Source organism: Colletes gigas, unplaced genomic scaffold (genome assembly GCF_013123115.1).
Source record: "Colletes gigas isolate AHSC1104 unplaced genomic scaffold, ASM1312311v1 Colletes_gigas_Sc00015, whole genome shotgun sequence".
Taxonomy (NCBI): Eukaryota; Metazoa; Arthropoda; class Insecta; order Hymenoptera; family Colletidae; genus Colletes; species Colletes gigas.
The window spans coordinates 4,742,845-4,766,273 of record NW_025106644.1 but is presented as its reverse complement, the minus strand read 5'-3'; the positions used below and the strand labels follow the sequence as shown (position 1 = coordinate 4,766,273).

The window sequence follows — 23,429 nt, the reverse complement described above, 5'->3', positions numbered from 1 at the left end:
TTTTATTTGATAAATGAACTATTTCTTTTAACTTGTAACCTATTCCCACCTTTCGAACAGCTTCGTATTATGTATTATAATTACCATCAAAGCGTCGACCAATTGAAGCAGCTCCTCTTGCAACTTTGCATCATCTTCGTCCTAATAAAAATGAAATTTAACACAGGAAACAAGGTTAGTATACATAATATTTCTCGTGCGCGCGTAAAATATGTACCATCTCAGATTGCTTTTTTTCACCGCGTTTTGCCATCGTCGCACTACTTTCGAACCCCTGATCCGTAACCTTTCGAGCTTCGAATATAGTTTTTTAATTTTTATTTGTACAAGTTTCGCAAAAATACGCTCTCGCTTGTCGATTTTCTTCTGTTCAACGTCGCTCGTCAATTTACACGAATTACGGAATTTATTGATTTCTATTTGTCGTAGCGTGAAAGGTTCGAAAAAGAAAAAAAAAACAGTCACGGATGCATCGTGCGTAATACTTCAACGATATAATTTATTTAACCATAACAAGTGTGTAGAAAATTTATTATCGTAATTATATTATCTAGTAAATATGTAATAATATGTACAATCGTTCCATGTACCATCGATGAAAATTTTGCCAAAAATTTCCTGAACGATTGTTTCCCGTTTATACCCTGACTATTTAACATTATCACACGCTCTCGTTGCTATCTAAAAATCTCGTCATTCTCCGTTAAAATCACAAACTTAACATGATCGTTAATATTATTTTCACGTAGAATAGTTTCAAAGGCCACTAAGAATGATCGTTCTGCGAATAATACAGTTCGACGAGCACCAAAAGCTCGCGATGATGAGCGGTCCAAATAACTGGGAAAATGGAAGCGAAATACACCGGGCGTGAAAATACGAATTGGCTACGTTTTCTTTGCCTTTGGGGCTAATTTGCGGCTGATAACGCGTCGATACGAACGAAAAGTCTTATTGCTCGTGAAAGGAACATTCCAGGAATGATTTTGCGCTTCCAGCAGTCTTCGAACTGAAACAAACAACGCGCGTGTGGGAATCGTTGCATACAAATTCGCGCGGAAAAACGTTGCATAATCCGCAAACAACTTCCTTAATCGTTCGAGCGTTCGAGAACGGTGCGCTTGGATTTTTATGCTTTCGATGCTCGTGGAAAAGTTGACGTTAACCAAAAGTATCGAACGATATTATTCGTCCACGCGGATACGTATGCAAACGACTTCCGAATATCGTCGATCGGTATACACGATCGGCGTATAATAAATTACTAGTAGTATTTTTGCGCGCAAAGTGTGCACCGAATGATCTTTTTCTTTGTACGTGATTCGTGGTTCGATTGTACCCGCGATTACCGAATATTTTCTGCCCCGAAAATTGCGTTACGTTCGACTAAAGTACAAGTTGATCGATATGTCATCTTCGTTCGACTGGCCTTAAATCAATTTTACGAAGACGTTTTGGCACACTCTCAATTACACAGTTACATATATATACATTCTCACTCTCTCTCTCTCTTTCGCTCTCTCGTGTTAAAGGTACGGTATAAATGCAAACAAAATACAAACAGTATGAATTGCTAAACAATGATTCGAAGAACGTTAATCGCGTGTTAGTAGTCGTCGGCGTATTCGATGGCGTCTACAAGTGGAGTCATTAGCTCTAAATCGAAAATAAATATGTACAATCTTTGGTACGCGATAAGTACAGTCCTATAGCGACTATATTATTCGCTTAAATGAAAAGGACACGCGCGAATCGTCGATCCGTATGTGCGGTAATAACTAAAAATATCCCGACGGAAGTTACGTTATTAATGTGATATTATGCTTAGCCAACCGACGGTTAGGGAAAGGGAAGAACCAATAAAATACTAACCAAGTCTCTGGACTATTAAAAAAAGAACAGACGGCGAAAATCACTATGAAAGGTTGTTGAAAAAATGTTGGGGGATAAACTGGAGAGGATACGTTTTATAGTATCAACGCATTCTTCCAATCTTTTCAAGTACCCTGTATATTATAATTGCTGCTCGCTTGAATAGAAACAATTACAGAATACTATAATTTCAAGAAATTACAGTCTTGAACCGCGGAAACGCCCCCGTCCCCCGTTTCCTGAACGAGGACGCAAACCGATTCCGAATTGCAAAAAACATTATTTTTTCCTTCTATACAATAACGTTCCGATCGATGTTTTAGGGACGTAAAACGGTAATTTGCACTTTCTAATCATTCTTATCTATCTTCTCTCCGCTGTGCATCCTCGAACGATCCTTGATCTTGTCGCAAAAGATGTTCACCGATCGTAAAATTCCATCTGCGTTGTTCTCTTCCCTCCCCCGAAGACGCCTGTGCGCTTCCGTAAAAAATGAAACCGCACGGCCGATTTCGTAACGCCGTTTCGATCGAGCGATCTTATTTTTTGTGTCGTCGATCGTCGAGCATGGAAAAGGTATCGTTTCCACGCGAAACAGGATCGCGATCCAACAACTCGGAACTTGTTCTTGCGCGTCTAACTTTCAGAACGAAGTCGTTCGAACGTGAAACATACTCGATACACATTACATAATTCGGCGTTAAATATTATAAATATTAGTTGAGAAAAGGAGAGCCGCTTAATTAAAATCTTAAATACAAACAGGACGATGTGACTATTGAATGACTAAGGCTTGTCAAGAAATAAATATAGAAACATAGAAACGATTATTGCATCGACGCCAGGCGGAACGTGGACAGATCCGGGCCGAAAAAGTCTTCTAGATCGCTGTACAAATTCCACGGTTTCGAATCCTGTCGCATTCCCTCCTTCGTAATGATAACGATGATATTGCATCTGGCATAGGATTTTCTTAAAGGTAATCGTGAGCGTTGTTGACCCGATCCTCAAACGTTCATTCGTCTCGAATCCCCACTAAACGGAATCGAGTAATCGCGATCTCGGTCTTTGGCAGTATGAAGACGCGTGTAGTTAAAAAATAGAATAAAACGTCGCACTGTGAACCATGCTAATACTGCTTTCACATTTTTCTCGACATCCCGATCTCGACCGAGGGCTTAATGCCGTTCAGCTCGTCCTGTATCTCCTGCAAGCTCTTGCCCTTCGTCTCGGGCAGCACCAGTACCGTGAACAACACGGCGATCACGCAAAACGCCGCGAACACCCAGTACAGCGTGAAGTTCCCGAACGCTTCTTGCAAATTGTTCGAGAACTTGGTGATGAAGAAGGCGAGCATCCAACAAACGCACACCGTGATACCGGACGCCTTCGATTTCACCTTCGGCGCTAGCATCTCGCCCATTATGGACCACGGCAAAGGACCCCAGCCCACGCTATACGTCGAGATGAAGATCACCAAGGCGACCACCGGCAGGAACGAGATACTCGTCACGTCCGTTTTCAAATAGTCCTGCATATAGAAGTAGATACCCAGAGCAATCTGAAACGATCAAACCAACATTTTTTCCCATTTTTTTTCTATATTTTCTATAACGTTACGATTGATTTATTTCTAGCAAGAAAACCGCCACGATTCGATATGCTCGCGGAATGTTGTTTCGTGCGAAAAAAACATCATCGATGAATAAGCAAATTAGCGTGGATGGCAATTAACCGCATTCCGAGACACTGCCCGACAGATTCTCTTCACCTTCCGGTATCGCGTAATCGTAAAATTCAGACGATCCTTTCGTTACGCGTAACGAGACATTGACATTGATTACGGTTGCGGATCGGTGCAACAATCTGCAACGGACGATTAAACGCGACCTCATAATTCCAGATGCGTGAAGTCATTGTCGGCGCAGCCAACGATTGCCCGCGCGTACGTGCGCCTCTCTGTTTACGGAAACTTTTAACGTTTGCAGCCAAGTTACGTTCCGATGTTTACAACCTAAACAAGCAAACCTGTTCCGATTGCTTTCGCCAGATTTTTTAAACCGTTAAAATTCGTCGCTACGACATCGTGCTTTATCGGTACGATTTTTATTTCGTTACAGTGCCGAGCTAATTGGTGCATCAGGAGTGCATCCATAGAGAAACGTGCCGCCACATTCGAGAGGTTACATAAATCGATTTGAATAGGTGTTGCAAGGCCGTGATCGATTCGTTCCCGGCCATTTTGCAATCCCCGCGAAACTCGCGCGTTCAACGATGTATCAAGGTCGCGAAAAGTGCGTTCATCCGCGATCCGTGTCCCGCTGGTCATCGAAAATCTACTGTTCCGGGAACTAAACCGAGACTAGATATCACCGATAACGTTTTAAATAACAATAGCTGGTGTTTCCAGCTGCGTTCTTCGCTGATTGCGACGCGGTGCCATTAACTAACGCTTCCAAGCGTAAGATGCGTCTTTATGAAGTCATTATTCCAACGTTTCGCAGCCGTTCTGACTAACTTAATCAGGATGTTCCGAGCTTTCGACTTCCCCGATCCGTTTCTATTTCTATTTCTTTATCTATGCGCATTGCTAAGCTTTTACGCATCGACGTAGCACGAAGACGTCATCTCGCTCGTGTTCCGGTTCACGGATCACCCAGTCGATACATAGAAAAACATATTGCAATCCGTTATGGTAAATTTTACTTTGCAGGAAGATAATAAAGTAGAGAGTTCTTCGATCGAGCAATTCGAGATATCAACGGTTCAAATTCTACAAAACAGGGTTTCGACCGTTGATTATCTAAACGGGATAAATGATTATCAATGATGTTTCGTTTACCAGTGTCACGATTTCACCGACGCCAGAGAAAACGAGCAGCATCCTCCTGCCGAGCCTGTCGACGACCACCGGCGTCACGCAAGAGGCGAGCAATTGAACGACACCGACGATTATGGTCGCCGTTGAGGTCGAAAGCGACGTGCCAGCGCTTTTGAAGATGCCCTCCATGTAAAACAGGACCACGTTGATGCCGCTGAACTGCTGGAAGGCGGCGAGAAGGCACGTGTAAATCGTGGCCTTCAAGTTTGCCTTCACGGTGAACAGATCCGTGATGCTGGCCTCTTCCTTCGAAGCCTCTTCGATGGCCGCCTAAACGAAACAGAGGCACGTTAAGGTCGGTCGTCGCCTGTCGCGCGATCCGTAAATAAACAAATATACGTCTCTGTCGTGCGACGTTACTGGAAACAAGACGATCGAACGATCGAAAGATCAAATTGCGCAACGAATCGCGATAAAAGATCGAACTCGCGCGAAACAGAGGCACGTTGAAGAATTCGCGCTAGCATTGGTCGATCGAACGACGACCTTACCCCTGACCTCCTCCGGCGACACGCGATATCGCGCTTCACGACCAACCGGTTCTCTTTAAACGCGATTTTTGGTAAAATTCCTGTGTTTATCGTACGTTTCGAACCTCGATAAGAAGTCACAAAGATTGCTGAAACGATCTTTTTATCTTCCCGAGGCACGGATCCCCTTGGAGTTTCGTCGATTTCCGATAACCTCGATGACCCGGCACCGTGATCCTCGATGCCGTACGACAAGCGCCGTTGGTACGAGGATCGGTAAACGCGATCCAATGGAAACTATTGCGATCGCGAGTTCCCGTTGAGTTGGTCAGTATCGTGTAGAAAGAAGATCGAAGGATTCCTAATTTACCTGCATCTCGTCGGCTTCCTTTTGCACGCTGGCCGGGGACTTGCCTCGAAGCCAGGCCAACGTAGAGAGGGCTTCCTGTTTCTGACCGGTCTTCAGCAAGTAATACGGGGATTCCGGCATCTTGAAGAAGCAGGCGAAGAACAATATCGGCCAAAGGGTGCAAAGTATCCAAAACACCAAGTAGGATACCTGTGGCCCGATCGCGTACGAGTACAGCATACCGACGGTGATGAACAGTTGCAGGAAGGATCCCAGCGCTCCTCTGACAGACGTCTATCCAAACAAGGGACAGGTTAGTCGTGTGATCTGCTGTCTATAAGAACGCGTTTAGAGATTGCACGGTGGCCTTTACCTCGGCGATTTCACCGCAATACATAGGAACAACCGTGAAAGCGAACGCCAAGGAGATGCCAAGCATCACTCGAGCCGCGTACAGTTGGCCCACCACCCTGGCTGTCGCGATCAAGATCCAACCGAATAACGACGGCACCACGGAGATCTGCAACGTTCGTTTTCTGCCCCACCTGTCGCGGATAAGTAACGATCGTAAATCGGATCATCGAAAGGGGTACTGGAATAGTTTTTTTTCTACCCCCGACTGAAATTCAATGGTACCTCTCCGCCATATATCCAGCGAGGAAACAACCAAACATCGCTCCCACGGGTACCAGCGAACCGATCCAAGTACTTTCGTCGCTCGTTATCACTCTTCCAAGAGGGTTGTCCTCTGTACTGTTCGTTAGCTTTGGCAGTATAGGACTCGTCCATCCTAGCAAAGCACCGGCTGCCGCGGTGCACAGGTTCGCTGAAATCGTAACAGAATTTTCGTTCAATTTCCTCGAATTTTCTTCCTAGCAAAGACCAGCCTTGTTTCAGCCGCTCTCGACGTCTCACGCCGCCGAACAATCGCATTGGAGAAATAACGCGTGGGGTGAGATAGCGGCTATCAATCAGAAGTATGTACAAATTTTCCGCGTGCTTGATCGCTGCGAGCTAATAACGCGATTATTCGAACTTTCCGATACGAATACTTTTAAGAAATCCGTTTCCGTTACAAACTCGCGTCTATAATCGATCGTCCGTGTTAAAAGTTTCTCCCGAAATTACTCGTAGATACGCGAATATACAGAAAAGATACTAAAATAGCAAATAGACTGATTTTTTTTTACGTTTATGTACTAAAATTTATAGTTTATCTTGTAAAATTAGAAGTGTACGAATACTTATTACACGTATGTATATATCACGCCAATTTCTGGACATTTGTTAATATTTTCATAACGAATATAAATAAATAATTTGTTCCAGAGATTTCTAATAATATGTACAATATATGTTTTTGTTCAAATTGACTGGTGTACGAACACTTTTTCCGCTCACTGTATATCGTTAAAATAGATACAGAAATACAAAGTAGGATACTAGCCAAGAAATAGATGTTACGATACATTAATATAACCTAATTGGAGCAAACGATATTAATAACGTATAGATTAAAAAAAATCGTACCGACGATCGGACGGATCGACGGTTGTTGTACAATTTCATATAGTTATTACATAACCGATCGATAAACGTTATATTTAACGAATAGCGTGGCACGACAACGAGAAAAATTCGAAGATACGAGGATTAATTAATTTGTATAAAAATAATCAAGGCCGTGACTAGGTATTTTGGCAACCTTCGCTCATTCCCTTCGCGATCGATATAAATGTACAGGGCACGTGTCTTTTCTCTCCCTCCTGTGTCACGTTCCCGATCTAATATTTCGCTATTTAACGACGCGATCGCCTCGTGCAATAATTTGTCGCGTTCGAAAATAACCGAAAGAATCACAGTTGGGACAATGCAACGAATAAATATACACGAAAACTTTTCCATTCGGTCGTTCTGTTTCACCGACGCATATTTCATCCCCGGAAATAAAGAATTCGCCTGTTCTGTCATTGTTTTTTTTTATCTCTCGTGATCTCCGCAAATATTTTCTTGATTTAACGATCGTCCTGTCGCGATACTCGCGAGCACGCTGTTCGCTCAAAGGTGAAATAAAGTACCGCTCATTGTATAAGAGTTAATTGTGTAATAATGGCCCGGAACGGAGGCGACGAGGAGAATCCAAACAGACCGTGCGATCTCCACTCCGTCTTCGTTGTATTTCTGTATTCGTACAGGTGGTGGTTTTACCATGAAACAAAGATACGAAACAAGATTGCAGAAGAAATAAAAAGAGACGCGGGATGCTCGGGAATCGCATACATTTGAATCGTTCCTTTAAACGCGATCCAAGGTACCCGGGTTGTAAACGTTTCCGCGTGCGAGATAGTTTTGCATGATTGCCAATTTCGGAGACAAGACTCAAGGATCTCGCCGCGTCCGCTGACACGGAAACGCGGAGGACGAGATAGCAGCCGCCACAAAGAGAATAGAAACTTGCGCGACACGATCGATCGCATTGTTTCGAATATTCGCGCGTTTTCAACGTCCCGATTCGCCATGAGCAGGAAGTTTAAAGGCACGCTCGAACCGCAGAGGCTCGTTCCGAAGAATGTACTATTGTCAAACGTAAACGTGGAATGGACGCGTCACGTTGCATCTAACGAGTAATACCGGGTTTACGTAATCCCGGCGAGATTGCTCTTATATCATTCGATCGCGTGCAACGCCGGAATAAAAATAAAAATAATCGCGTGGGGCTCGTCCGCGACGAACAACGCGCCAAAAAAACATCCGGCGCACGTTCTAGCGGACCGATAAACAATAAGCGTCAACAACGTGATTCGATCCGTTTAGGTTTCAAAGAAATTAAGAGAGTAGTGAAAGAAATTGTCGAACAAGAAACATGGTTTTAAAAAAAGAGGAAGAACAACCCTTGCTATCGATTTGCTTCCTTTGATCGAGCATCTCGTCACACTCTATCGTTGATCGTTTCCTTTTAACCTCATTTTTCGAGCAGATAGAATCGTACGTACGTACATATATATTTACATCTATAGTACCGTTACTGTAAATCTTTTGTCGCGACGCAATAAATCCAAGTACACAGATATCGATTCAGATACTATTTTTCTATAAGATAGAATCGCGCATCCGTAAACATGATTTACAGTCTCTTCAGATTACGGTAAATATCCGCGTGTCATGTACTTAAAATCGTTATCGTTGTCTTCGTTGATATCGGCTATAAATCAATTTAACGGATTCAATTTAATTTTCCAATTATCCGTAACTCGTCGATCAAGCTTCGACGCTATGGTAACTTTTGTACGAGTCTTTCGATCGAGAAAGAAACGAAAATAATTACATTGGCGCGAACGATCCATCGTCGGGGGCATAATGAAACCTATACAGGATAGATGTACAATAGATAATTACATCGTACGATCCATTATTCGTCGATAAAAGAATTCCCGTCGCGAATTGTGACACTTAAACCAAATACATACGTAGATCTTTATCGTACAAAAAATTTCGTCTGTGTCGATCGAGAATGCGAGAGTTGAATGAAACGATACGAAAAGAGACAGACGATTAACAGAAACTATTTGAAGAATCGTCAATGAAGATAGGAAATTTCCGTTTCGATAAGAATTTTTATAAACTCGTGATCGATTACGTCACTGTGTCGTGCGACGACGTGTTTCTATTAAATCGTGTCTTTTAGAATCTGGTCAGCTTTCGTTACGATCTGTGACCGTCAATTGTTTCTTCGGTAAACCTCTTATCGTTCAGTGCAGATTTATCGATTTCTTTCTATCCTCGTTAATAACAAAAATCTCGTGTATACAAAATATTTTGCGACTCGTCGTACTGCACACCGTGCATGAAAATAGACAATCTTGCGTTCGACGATTAAGATAACCGTTTCCAATATGTTCGACCATCGATCCTGCAATTTTTACGTTCCGCGGATATGCAAAACAATTTCTTGTTCTCGTTGACCCATTATCTGCGGTTAACGCGCCATGCACTTTCCCACCGCGATTAAATCAGTGTTAAATCAGTGTGGGTGTCTGCTGACTAATCATCTTTGGACCGGTGGTGAACGATTCAGCCAATGAAGCGAACAAATCGTGATTCAACGCACCCTGCCGTTCTAACTCTGCGACAGGAAACAAAAAATAACGCGAATAAATCCTTTAGATCGCATCCAGAGTGCGTGAAATTATTTTATATCGAAATCTGCGAACATTTCCGTTACCGCAGGGACGCTCTCGATCATCGATCAATCGCTGAACACAGTTTGGAACATCGCTGTTTCTACCGGTTCGATGTAAACTTTTTACAAGAGATACGATTCGAACGACCGATAGGGAAACTTTCCTAACATTGGTTATTGTTCGGGAATTCAGTGATATCTCGATCAATCGGAAACGTAATCGGTGGGTGGTTCGTTGCAGGCTCGCCTCGCTTTATCACGACTCGATTAAAACGTAAACACGAAGCTGCTGGATACAATAGATCGCGGCAGCGTTTCGTTCGACAGGACAACATTTAATATTTTTGTTTTGCATTGGCGACATGTCCAATTACTATACTTCTACTAATTACCTTGCAGAAACCAAAGCACCGGCTAGAAAATATATTCCAAATGTAATATAAGCGGTGGAAATTTGAATCATTATCGAGTTACTTGGTTATCTCTGTTCGACTAATCCGGTAGACTTCTGTTAGGTGAAATCAGTTCTGCAAGAAAAAATCGTTTCGGCAAACAGCTACAATAATATATAACAGATAAACTGCTAAAGACTATAATCGTTTATCGCGCTATTCATACCGATAAAAATAAAATGATTACAACAAAACAGCTCGTTTCAGAAAAATTACGGTTACGAAAGCTTCTTGCCAATTTCTCTACAAAGTTATTATAAATTATGCAAAAACAATAAGACGCGATTCGGAAACATTGCCGACGATTGCGCTGTTTCTTACGAAATTCTTTCGATCACGGTTTCGACACCTTCGAACGAAAAATATTTACCGTACGACGTTATCGCGATGAAAAATACTGCTTTACGGCTGTTTAGATTTATTTAGAAAATCACGGACAAGTTGACGGTTTGATTCTAATTGCGACAGGCTGGGACGACAAATAGGATACTCGGCCAAGTTTACGTTTTTTTAACACACCGTAATGACTCCATCGGTTGCGTAAGATGCAATTGTGAGCGTAAACGAGATCATCGACGACGATTCGAGGAATAGTCAAACAAAATGCTGGACGTTTATCGAACGAACTCGAGAACTCTTTCGTTTAATCCCGAGCAGCGTTCGCAATTATTTACGTTTATCGGTGCATTATTTTTCCATTCCTTTCCATGATTGATTACGAAAACGATCGTAAAAGTTCGCGATTTACTGAAAACTTGTGCACCGTATCGCGGATAAGATACTAAAGTTACGGCGAAAGAAAAATTGCTATCGGCGTCGTGACGCGACTCGCGTAATTCTGTAATATTTGTTATCAAGAGGATTCTAGATGGACGATCAAGGATCTCAGAACCTTTTTTTATATTTAATTCGATAGTTTTTACGGTCGTGACAGAGTCATCTGGCTGATCGAGTTACGGATCGTTCTGTTATTACTACCGCGACTATAAATCGCCGAAACGAATTAACCAGAGGCGATGATCGAGAAACATATCATCCGTGCAGCGGAAATGCAAATGGCGTCGGATTACAGGACGACGTACCGCCGTAAAAATCTTTTTAACGACCACTTCGTCTTCGTTCCAATGGCAAAATTTAACGACTTCGTCAAAACGAAGGACGCGCGTCTCGTTTTCGAGCTTCGACGTTGATGGAGTGATAACGACGCCGAACGATATCGTTCTTACGGAGAAGACGTACGGAACCGAGGTGGACAAAATTTCCTACTTCTGCCGAATCCTCATTCATCGGCAACGAAACGAACGTGAGAGTCTCGTTTCGAAAATATGGCTTTCGGAATGAAAATCGTGCTTCCAAGTAATTCCAATTTCTACGTTAGATAACAACGGCGATTACACGAGGCATCATGAAAGAAACATTATATACGATAAAACTAAACGAAATAGACTTTGGTATCGCTCCGCATTGTACATTTATAATGCTTGATTTTCTTTGTATAAAATTGGACGGTGGAAAAGTGATGGATCCAGGTCGATAGATCTTCTCGCACTGTTTATCAGTTGTCTCTTTTTGGATGAAACTTCAAAGAGATACGTACGACGATTTAAAGAAGCCAAGGATTTATCGTGCGTCCTTCGTCGCGTGGCACGGCCAAACTTAACATGAATGATCCACGGTCGAGAACGTCAACGATCGACAAACGTGCGGAGGACGGAAGACTTACGTGCGAGCAATAATCGCAAAGAGACCAACGCGGCCTCGAACGCACCGACTATTAAACAATTCGCATCCGGTGCTCGATCGAATTAAATCTCGACTGGCGATAATCGTAATCATCGCGCAGTTTACCTTAAACGTTCGAAACTCTGCAAAAGCTTCGATCGTAACGTAAAGTACGCGCACGCCTACCTCAACGCTTCCCGAATAGAGTTTAGCGAGGAAAATTCATCCTAAACGCACACGGTCTACGGCCAACAGAAATTTCTTTTTACGCCTCGTCGACGGAATGGAATTTACCGAGCGGAATTTCGTTCGGCAAACTGTGCCCCGTTAAAAGAAAACAACGTTCTCATCCGAAACGTTACAAAAATCTAATATTCCTTCGCGAAACAAAATATTGCACGAGCAACGGCTCTCGCGTCCTCGCGAAATTCAACAAATTCGGGAAACGAACGTGCCTCTGCTCGCGTGTGCATATTTCGCCAATTGACGCACGAATACAATATCGCACGTTTTACTTTCCGCTTCGAGCTTAAGTTTAAATCGACCATTTTAATTAACTACGGTGTTTCAAACATTTTAAAATGCCGTAATGTTTCGAGGAGAACGCTATTCACGATCACCGGAATACCTATCCGTTTATTATTTAAAAACAAATCGTTAAACTCGGTTAAATTTAGGCGATCGAAACCGGAAAATTAACAGCTCCGTCTAATTTCCTCGTTTTCATCATTCGATCCCCGCTTCTTTCATTCAACGAATAACGCGAAGAGAGACGCGAGAGGTGGGCAGCAGCGAAGATAACCGCGTTATTTTCGGCAAATTTCTCTTTTTAAAGCGGTGTCTTTCGTACGAAAAGTTCAACGGCGGCGATCCAATGGCAAGTTCACCAAGTTCATTACACGCTCCTCGTTGCATTTATAGATCTCTCTATCTCTATAATTAAACGAAGCCTCGGGAACGTAGCGACCCGTACCGACGAGACCAACAAAAATTAATCAACGTTTCATCGGCATCCTCGAAATTCCGAACAATCAAAACGCGTCCACGAATTTCCTGTCATATTTTCCATCAATTTCGCTCGCGACTTCCGGCCGCCCGCGCCGGAGAAAGCAAAGTGCGCCAAAACAAATTACACAAAGCAGCGTCGATTCCTTACCAACGCGGATACAGCTTTCATCCGTTCGCTGACAGGATGATAGTTTGATCCATAGTTGCAGCGGTATGCACCTAAGAATAACTTGTTACAGTTGACAAGCTTGGATCAGTGTCAGAAGTGACATCATAAATTTTAGACATTATTAACGAAAACGCGTTAAACGATATCTCCGATCGAACGACAAATAAATGGTTCTTGGTGAGCAAAGACTTGTATGTAACAATGATACGAGGTGAATCTATAAGAAATTGATTTTAATCGAAGATATAAATCTTTTTTACTGTTTTATTACGTAGCATACCGGTTATTAAATATGTCGTAATTGATAATTGATTTGCCAAAGCAACGGGCAAGTTCTATCCACCGATTTTCATCGAGACGACATTCTGCACCGAACGTTATTAATTCACCGCGAACTATGTATGTTTATTTACTCTTCGTACTACGCGTGACTTCGATCCGTGAATAAAAAAAGAAAACTACCACTTCGAAATGTCACTAAGTAAAGAACCGTCCGCGTATAAAACTTCCTATACTTTGTCGCTATACTTAGATTCAAAATAATTCTAATCGAGAGACACTGTGTTGCCAAAAATATTTAACCGATGATTACGATCGCGTTATCTTGTCAAGACTCGTATTCCGCTAATTGTTTTCGACTCTTGAGCACCCTCTACGGTAAAATCAGCGAGTTTTCAAATCTGTCGAGCTACCAGCGCCTCCGCGTTTTTTTCGCGGGTCAAAGTTCCCGCCGCTGGTTCCCAGGGCGATCGAACGCAGGCGGGGCAGGAACTTGCGTCGTTCGAGCGAACCCACCCCCAGACGTTGCCCGATGGAGCTCGAGGTCGGCTCGTGTCGCTTACCTGCGGCTGCCGCGACGTATTGAAGCAACGTCGAGCCCTTCTCCGTCATCTCGTTTACGTGGAACTTGCCCTGGACACCGTTAGGATCGATATATCTCGCCGAACCGACACCAATCTCGTTCGAATGTTTCCCAAGGGTGGCTGAATCGTACACCGCTGAAGAGGAACTCGCTGGTACAGGGCTGTAGGCATACTCTTTATACGAACGCCCCTCTATTTCCTCCTGACCGTGGGTGGGGGCCATTTCTCCCTCTCTTTCTCTGTTGCTCGCTCGATAAACGGCTGACCTCTCTCTCCTCCTTCCTCCTTCGACCGGCCGATTCGTGGCTTCTCTCGATCACCGCGCACCGACTGTCCGCGGAAAATGCAACGACCGTGTCCTCGACCCTGCAACCAACCAGCAAACGATCGTGTCAAGGTCGTACGGGGATCGTCGATCGAACCGCGCAGGGGTTCCGTCGATCTCGATCCTCGCGCGTTCTTTCAACCCTTGCGTGCCGCCACGACACACACGCACGATCCCCCTGCAGATTTCAATTCATTCCACGAAAATGTTTCGTTTGGAATTTTTTCTCTTTAAACCCGTATATGACAAACGTACAAGTGCATTATCTTGTCGAAACTCTATTGGACCTACTCCAAGCATGAGTAATCTCTTTTTCTTTCGAGCATGCACGGTTCAAGAATGAAACTTAACACGTTCGGCAGAAAAACCGAATGACTGTACTTCATTTTTGTTATAAGGACAATGAAACAAAAATCGATGCGTGTTAGCGAACGCTTTGAACGAAAAAAGAAGTCATTAGTGTGGAAGTTCGTGCTAATCGTTAATCCAAGGGTCAAGGTCGACTAACCTGCAGTGACCTAGCGGGGAAGTTCCGTGTTCCAGGGTTGTTAATGATCGCGGAACGACTGGTCCCCTCGTCGATCGATCGATCGTATCGTACGAGACATCGTCGCGCCTTTTCGTACGTTCGAGAAACGAGATGCGAAAAAGCTGTCTCGACTTAAGAAGATTTTTTGTTATCCCGCGGGGTACGGGACGATTTTCCCTGATTGCTTTGTTGGCTTCTGAAACTCGAGGCCATCAAGAAAGGAATTGAAATCATGGTCGTTCTCTATGAATCTATTTACCGCGATGTGGAACACCGATAAGAATTGGAATAAATTTCCTACGCGCTTGTTCCTATTGATAACGCTCGTTACGGAAAATCATAACGAGTACGATTAAAAGTAGAATGCTTTTCATGGCGTGTTTCGATCGTCGCGAGACAAATCGATTTCACGTCGACGACACGTTCGAGTGGACAATTTATCGCGCGGGCTTCCAAGATAATTTAAACAATAACCGACGATTGTCGTAAGGTGCTTCCATCTACTTCTTATCTCGTGAAATCGATAACAAATATCGATAAAGCGAGACGCGCATTAAGGAACAAGAAAACATAGACGAAACGAATTTATTCCTTATTTTCGAGACGTACAACCGATTTTATATTATGTCTCTTTTTATGTTTTTTTTTTTTTTTTATATCCGTATCGTATCTGGAACGAATATTGTATTTTTTCCCTTCATCGCGTTTGAAAGTTTATGTCTCTCCGAAGAGTCGTACGATGGAAAATTAAATCGTCCGGGTCGCAACCGATTTACCCGACGGATCCTCGCACTTGTTTTCACCTTTACGTCCAGGACGATAATCAATACTCGTGAGATTCTGGTTGGAATTTTCTAAAAACTAAAAGATATTTACAACAGAACCACAGTCACCGGTTTCCTGTCGCGATTATAATCGATCACCTAGATTCGAACGATCGAAACGCAAAGAGTTAATCGTCGACGAATTAATTGGCTTCTGGAATCCGGGAATTACCGAAGACCACGTCGATGTAAACATATCTAGAGTGTAGGTGCGATCAGAGGTAGGAATCTCAAACAGGAAACTTTTTTCACTCTTCTAGTACCCTCCGCGCGTCGAGTTCGAGCACCTTGGGAGTTCCCCTTTCGATGGAGAGCAAGGAAGAGAATGCTCGTGCCCAAAACGAGATGCGACTGGACAAAATCCTGTCACTAGACCTCGTTTCGATTCCACGAATGTGGCCGGGGGAAAAAAAAACGTGACTCGAAAGAGATTCCTCGATCATTCCATTCGAATTCCTCGAACGCGCTCTCGAAAATTGGTCGACGTTGGCCAATCATCCGTGTCTTGATATCTGCTATGCTTCGTGCAACCGTGCTTATAAATAAACGTTGGAACGATCTTGTAATCGACTATCCCTAAAAGCATCTACTTTCTTTTATAAAATCTCTTGCTTCCTTAGGATGTATCAGAGTTAAGGGGCCATTCTACCTTGTAGGCATGAAAAATACGTGTTTCTTTGTGATTTTTTTTTTGCGGGTTATTAAAGAGCGATTAATTCCGGATTTTGTAGATACATTTATTATATATTTAGCTATATTTACGAATTTTTGCAACGCATAACATCTATCGATTACGCTGTTTTTGTTGATCATCAAACAACAGTTTTTACGAACGGCACCCGACTGCGTACGTGATATCTTGCGAACAAGTTATTCGAAATCCTAAAACCAACGATATTCTTAATATAGATGAGTGTGGTTATAGCACGAACCAGGATCTTTTCAAAAAAACAAAAAATGGCAAAATGGCAGCTATTTTACGAAAAAATACTGAATATTTTCATATATTTGGTTGCTTTTTTGTTAATAAAAGAAAAAGTATTGCATATATCGCGATTATCCTAGTTCATGCTACAGGGAGACCAGTTCTGAAGATACTGTATAAATTTGATATTGATATCTTGAATAGTTTTTTAGTTATCGCGCACGCAGTGCCGAAAAATGTAGTTTCGAGAAAAACAGCTTTAAAGTTTCGCCGCGTCCAGTTGTTATACCTGCGCGCGGTACATTTCAGCAGGTTATAACTTCGTTAGTTTTTCAAATTTCAATTTAATATTTGGTAGATATATTTTCGAGACAACGTACTAAAGGAAAATGCAAAAAAAAAAAATATCGATTTTTTTAATCCCACAAGGTAGAAAGGCCCCTTAAGCAAAATGGAAGAAAGCTGTATGATTCTCAGGGACAACCTTGAATGGTAACTCCATAGAAAACAGATACGTTTCTATCCCAAATTCCCATAAGCGTGAAGAGTCCGGAATGGAATATCGTCACAGGGAAATCCCGTGAAGCGTCTTGCTAATATCTCGATCGTAGCGATCGGTATCGATCCTTCCAAGTATTTTATCAACCGATACGATGAAAAACAGGAGCGTTTAAATTTATCACGATCACGCGATAAAGATCCACTGTACGAATTATTTGCGAACCCGACCAAATCGATTAATGGTTCCGATTAACCGATCGTCTCGATCTTCAACGCACTTTGAGGAGATAATTTTCAAAGATCGACATTCTGTACGATCGTAGTCAACCTTACAATCGCGATCGAATCGATGTTTGGAAAAATTCGGAAAATTAAACACGAATCGGAACGACGGAAACGAACGCGATAAGAAACCTCGTTAAACCACGATGCTTCCTTCGTTAAGAAATGGAAATTCGCGATTCGTTTCGATTAACAACCACCGATTTTCCAATCTAACGACCTGCATCATTTTTAAAATTAACAAAGAGTACAAATGAATGAAAATTAGTCTGTACAAGGAACGACACTCGAGAAAACTTCAAATAAACTGTATTGACTTCGTGTTGCGTTCCGAGATACGTTTAGCGAGATAAACGAAGCGCGCTTTTAATCAGCAATTTAACCAAATATTTCGTAAACGCCACTATTTTTAACGAACGTCGACACAGTGTCGTTTTACGAGTCGTTGGCCGATTCTTTTAGCAAAGATTTCGTAGCAATCTCGAAACGAGGAGGACAGGATCGAAACGATGCTTCTGCCGGGCAAAACAGGGAAATTTTCCAACGAACCGCGCAAATCGATTACGAATTACGAGAATTGTAATTAACACGATGACCTTAATTAAGAAATAAGAAGCTACGAAAGTGATTGATAGCGCTACACAATTGTCAGCGGCCAAAGAGAATGGAAATTGATCGAGGTGACGCGACGGACCAGGAACGTCGATCCTGGATCGTTTCCCTTCGGAAATCGTTACGTTAACGGAAACCACGCGACGAGATAACAGCGAGATACAATTACCTCAAAGTTGCACGGATCAAAAATCTCCTACAAACTATTCCTTCGTCACTATCTGTCGCAGCGAAAATCACCACCTGTTTCTCGTAAACGTTACGAAAAATCCTGGAAAGATCACTGAACATTTCTGCAAGAGACAGTTAAGAGGCGGTGAAACCGATTTTTCGCGAAGGTACTCTCCTCTCCGGAGATTTTCAAGGATCCTCCCCACCCCTCGCAAGCAAAATTTAATGATCCCGCTGATTGCCTGATTGATCGTCGATAGTACCACCCGTGATCTTCGATAATCGATTCGCCGGGGCTGCGAACGGTTAATCGGGAAATCGCGACCGAATTGAAAGAGAAAACGAACGAAAATACCGACGAGCGGAAAAGTAAAAGTGAGACCCACTTACCAGCAAGGAGCGCGCACTTTGTTAAAATGATCATTTCTCAAAGAAACACCTGTAATATAGGCCCTCGATAATTCGTTATATAACGGACACGAATTGTACTTTGTAGAAATGTGTGCGTAAACGCGCCCCTCTCTTGGCATAATCATTCGTCGAGTATCTTCGTCTCGACAGTTGGCCCTCGATAACGCGGCGATCGACGCTCGCGATTCCAGCGTCGATCGGAAACTAAATGGCAATTACGGGACGAGTCTCGAGTAATTCGGTTAATCCCCGGCACTCGAAAGAGATTTGCGCTTTTAAAAAGTAAGTGGAGAATTCAAGAGTTCCTTTCAGGCTCTCGAATATTCATAAACCTCCCATGCAAACGATTAACAATCGATCGTTCCTATTATCTTATTCGACCACGGTTAAATTAACAACACATACACCCCGTGCCTAACATATGCTTACTTTTAACCCTGCACAATTTTTCCACATTCTCATATTTAAGAACAAGTCATTACCGTCGATGACCTAAAAACCTTAACAGTGTATGGGAGTTGTAATCTTATCTCCATCGCCTGGTATCCTTAAACCGATTGCACCTTAATTTAAATAAATGTCGTATTATGCGTAGTAAAACTCCAATTACATACCGGGTCAGAGAGATAGCGCATTTTACGCTTCATCAAATTTTCTATTAGAAACCCAAGCAACGGCTCTGTACAACTATAAATATAAATATCCGTAGGTCACGAGGCGACGGAGACATTGCGAACAGCAAATTTGCAATAGTTTAAAATGATTTTAAAAGAGACAGGCAAATACGACAAAAATTCAATCGATATACCCGCTACCTTATATGAGAAATGTGACCATCGGAATTAATATCGATAGTAAACAAGCCCCGGCATTGTATCGCGTACAGAAACAGCGACGATGGCGGTTTCTAGTGAAATTCAAAATGAAACATACGACAAAACGTTATTGCAGTCCATTTACGCTCAAAGGGTTCTACTTTTATACTTCCATATCTGTTATCTGGTTATCGAGCTACTCGAGGCAAAGAAGCATCTCGAGGTGATTGTGTACAAGTATTTTTCTTACGCGTTCTTTTAAATCGAATTCTAATGTCCTCGGTTTGGTCAACAAATTCAATTCCTTTCGATCGCATTTCTCGTATTTTGAAACATGAAATAGTTTTGTTTGAACAAACGATTACCGTAGCTCTTTCCAGTAAACATATTCGTTCGAATGGAACAATGACTGCATGTACAATAGAGCGTAAGTAATCGATAATCTTGTCTAACGAATAACAGGAATAATCAAAGCAAATGTAATCACGAACATGATCTAACCTGGCGTACGAAACATTGATCACGAAAAGCTTTCGCCTTTGATCGTGATTGATTCGATCGGTCGATGGAGAGTTGACGAAAATTCGTTAAACTGGTCAAAGACAGCCCATCGGCAATAATCTTTCATTTTATAATTAAATTACAAACATAATTTATGATTGTCGATTAATTTAAACGATAATTAATTCGACTAATGATTTGTTTTATCGTGATCAGATCGTTAACAGATTATAATAGCTATGAAATGATAATTAATTGGCCAGCACTTACGGACTGTACTTTGCTCCCATTGCTGTGGCGCGATTATGCGGAGCGAACGCATCATTTCGAGCCCGTAAAAAATAACAAAAATGTTTGTCCGTCCGTGCGTAAATTTATGTCACTTGATACACGGTCGGCAAACAAAAAACAAAAGATAAACTTCGTTTGGAATCGGTAACGTATTTAATCAATTTGTAAATATTTAAACTATTCTGTTTGTCGGGCAAAAAGGCGAAGTTTCTATTTTTGACGCGCTGATTTATTAACGTTCAGCTTTTATTTATTACTTCGAGCGTGAAGCTGTTCGATCGTCTGGTCATTTCGCTATCAGAATGCTGCTGTTGAGAAATAATGTTGATCCCAGTGTTTTCGCGTAAGCAAATTGATGCAGATTCAAAGCTTTTTGCATTGTTAACGCATACGATGCCAACGTCACGCCCACTGATTTACTACACGCATATCATTTCATTAATAGCTCGTATCTCACTTTCACGAGTCAGCCCACGGCTGTATCTTTGAACCGTTTAAATAGCTAAATCTTCATTCAATGAACGCGATAACAATATTTACTTCTGTCAATTCGAACGCGCGACGTTAAAATTAATATTTACAACAACAACGATGCAACCGCTCCGGCATTCGATGGATCAGGATGCTGGCGGTACTATTTCTCCAGGAATCGCGGGCCAATGAAAATCACAAGTAACCGTAATTGCAACATCGTATGCGATTCGATCGAGTTTCGTAACGTCCACGTCTAACGCTGCAATCGTTCGACAAAATTATTCCATTGTTTTAGTCCGATGTTTTGGTTTTCGGAGGCCTGATTTGCATCGGAGGGCGCGTCGATTTGCAACACGTTCGGACCAAATTACGCGCGCGATCCAACAGGTGATTTTTGCGTAATTCGATGTTCGTTTCGGAGATTAAAACGGAATCACGTTCTCGAATTCCCGTTTGCCTTTATGCTCGGTCCGAATTGCACTTCGCATCGTTTCTCAAATTTGCAAAACGTCTCCCGTGAGCGACGTGCATTCGCGAGACTCCAAACAAGATAAAATCGTCTGGCGATAATAGGTAATAAATAAATTTGAAGTTTTAATATTAACGCACGCATGTCCAAGCACGATAGTGTTTCCACGACACATTACAAATATCCGCCGACTGTCTATCGAAATATTTTTCAATGAATTCTATATCGAGATATTTACACTGCCACCTAATAGATAATAAAGATCCACCTTTATTTCCCCGCGTTTGTAAATTATCAGAGAATTTACACGACAGACTTACAGCGAGAAATTGTCGCAACGTTCGCGCGATGTGGTCGAAGGGCAGACTAACTATCGAAAACTAACGTAACGAGGATAGAGGTCGAGACAGCTTCGAACGATCCAAAGGAGAGAGAATTATTTGTCCAAGTAGAGAAGAGAGGAGAAATACATTTTGTATACCTGAAAATAAACAGACGTAAAGGTCGGAATAATGTACAGAGTGCCTCAAGGATAACATTAAATCCAATCGCGTGTTTAACTTTATGTATTTCTTAAGGCACCCTCTGTATTATGATCTCATTGTAAGGAATTTCTGACGGAGCAGAACGGGGAGAACTGGACGATGCGAAGTTCTGCCCTTATTTTAAAACGCTAGGACCACCGACAAAGAGGTTTGATGAAATTTCATTGTCAAACACCGACGACGTTATAATGCTCCCGTGGTATTCGTGCTCACGTTTTGCACACTCCCGGTGATGATTGTCTGGCCCGACATTTTCCAGAAGACCTCGTTGTCGCGTCAAACCTCGTTTTAAAGACCGACGTTGATCGCGCCGGGAGTGTTTACAGAGATAACAAGCAAAACGGCCGTTTCAGAGATTTCTGTGCGGGTCGCGGTGCTATTTGCATAGAGATTTGCGTCGTTACAAGACTGGTTTTCCAACCACGCTCTCCCCCCCCCTTTCCGAATAGAAACATTCCCGATCGGAAAGAACCCGAAAACACGACCCTCAAACGATCAGAAATTGTATACGACTTTCGCGTTACAACCTGCTGGTCGACTGTTCACCCTAAAACGATTCGATCTATCGTTTCTGTCGTTGCTTGATGGACGCGCGAGACAAGAGGGAATTTATCGTGCGTGGACGTCGCGCTATTCAATGAGAAACGTTGCATCAGCAATTCAACCGAACGATAACCCAGAATTAATTAATGTACATTACGCGAGCAGCGTAACAATATATTGCTACCGAGGACTTTTTTCGCTCGCAATTATCCTTCGGCGTAGCAATTACTCTATTAAGCGCCACTTAATAGGACTATCAGACGTGCGTTTAAATTCACTCCCCCCCCCCGCACCCGGATAAAAAAAGCAACGCAGAAGACGAATAGGCTCGAAGGTGCAATTTTCTTGCGATTCTCAATGAACTTTTTTTTATGTAATTTACGACCAGGTATCGCATAGAAACGTATCGTCGCGATCACAAGTATTACAAACCTAACACTTTTTCGACTTATGTAATTCCATGAAAAGTAATCGTACAACAACCTTTACGAAGTTACAGCGGCTCAAAGTTTCGGTAAATCGATTACGTACGCGTAAGAGAACATAAATTGCACGTCGCGTTGTAGTCGTTCAACGATTCTCGTCACGAAAATTCTGTCAAAAAAAAACGGAAGTTTGCGCGTTCCAGCCATAACGGTCATGTACGCTCGACGAGCGAATCGCTGGTACGAGCTCGCGCAATTGAACGCGATCCGAATGAGAAAATCGTCGTTCGATCGAGCGATCATGTTTATCTCGTTTCGCCGTCCCGTGACAATATGATCAGAATCCCTTAAAAATAAAACGATCCAGCGGTCGAAGAACAGACTGAATTAGAATTCGTGGCCAGCCATTGTCGATTCTCGAGAGCTTGTGACGTCAAGCATCGACTTTCTCGAGTATCGATTACCTGGAATCTTCCAATTTCGTCGACGGAGTGATCCAAGTAAACGATCGAAACCCAGAGGAGAGCTCGAGTTGTTTATTCGCTTTCGTTACGGTTCGAAGCAACTGTCATCGTCGACGAATATACGTACACTTTTGCGCCACGACGATCTTTAAGCGACTCGCCCGAAAACGAACGATCGTGAGTATAAATAGTAGCGCCACGATCCCGATATTTACACACGAGCGATTGATTATTCCCGAACGAAAACGAGAAAAAAGATTTGCTCGTAAAATTTCAGAATATTCTACTTTACAGCCGCGGAGGTATAAAAAAAAACGGAATATTGCGTTTAATTCCAGCGGCCATGTCAAGACATA

General features: G+C 42.5%; 1 protein-coding gene across 2 annotated transcripts; it reads right to left on the bottom strand.

Annotated features, from left to right (window-relative positions):
- Window positions 1–455: 455 nt before the first annotated feature.
- Window positions 456–23,415, bottom strand: LOC122399930 (facilitated trehalose transporter Tret1-2 homolog). Of its 2 annotated transcripts, none has more exons than XM_043401019.1 (7): window positions 23,074–23,415; window positions 13,946–14,332; window positions 6,209–6,398; window positions 5,946–6,117; window positions 5,594–5,866; window positions 4,715–5,023; window positions 456–3,433 (listed from the first exon to the last, which is right to left on the bottom strand). In XM_043401019.1, the coding sequence occupies exons 2-7, from the start codon at window positions 14,187–14,189 to the stop codon at window positions 3,014–3,016; spliced, it is 1,608 nt and encodes a 535-aa protein (XP_043256954.1). In that variant the 5' UTR covers window positions 14,190–14,332; window positions 23,074–23,415; the 3' UTR covers window positions 456–3,013. The 2 variants fall into 2 exon arrangements, with proteins under 2 accessions (XP_043256954.1, XP_043256955.1); XM_043401020.1 differs by lacking the exon at window positions 23,074–23,415 and adding an exon at window positions 21,417–21,445.
- Between the last annotated feature and the right edge of the window lie 14 nt (window positions 23,416–23,429).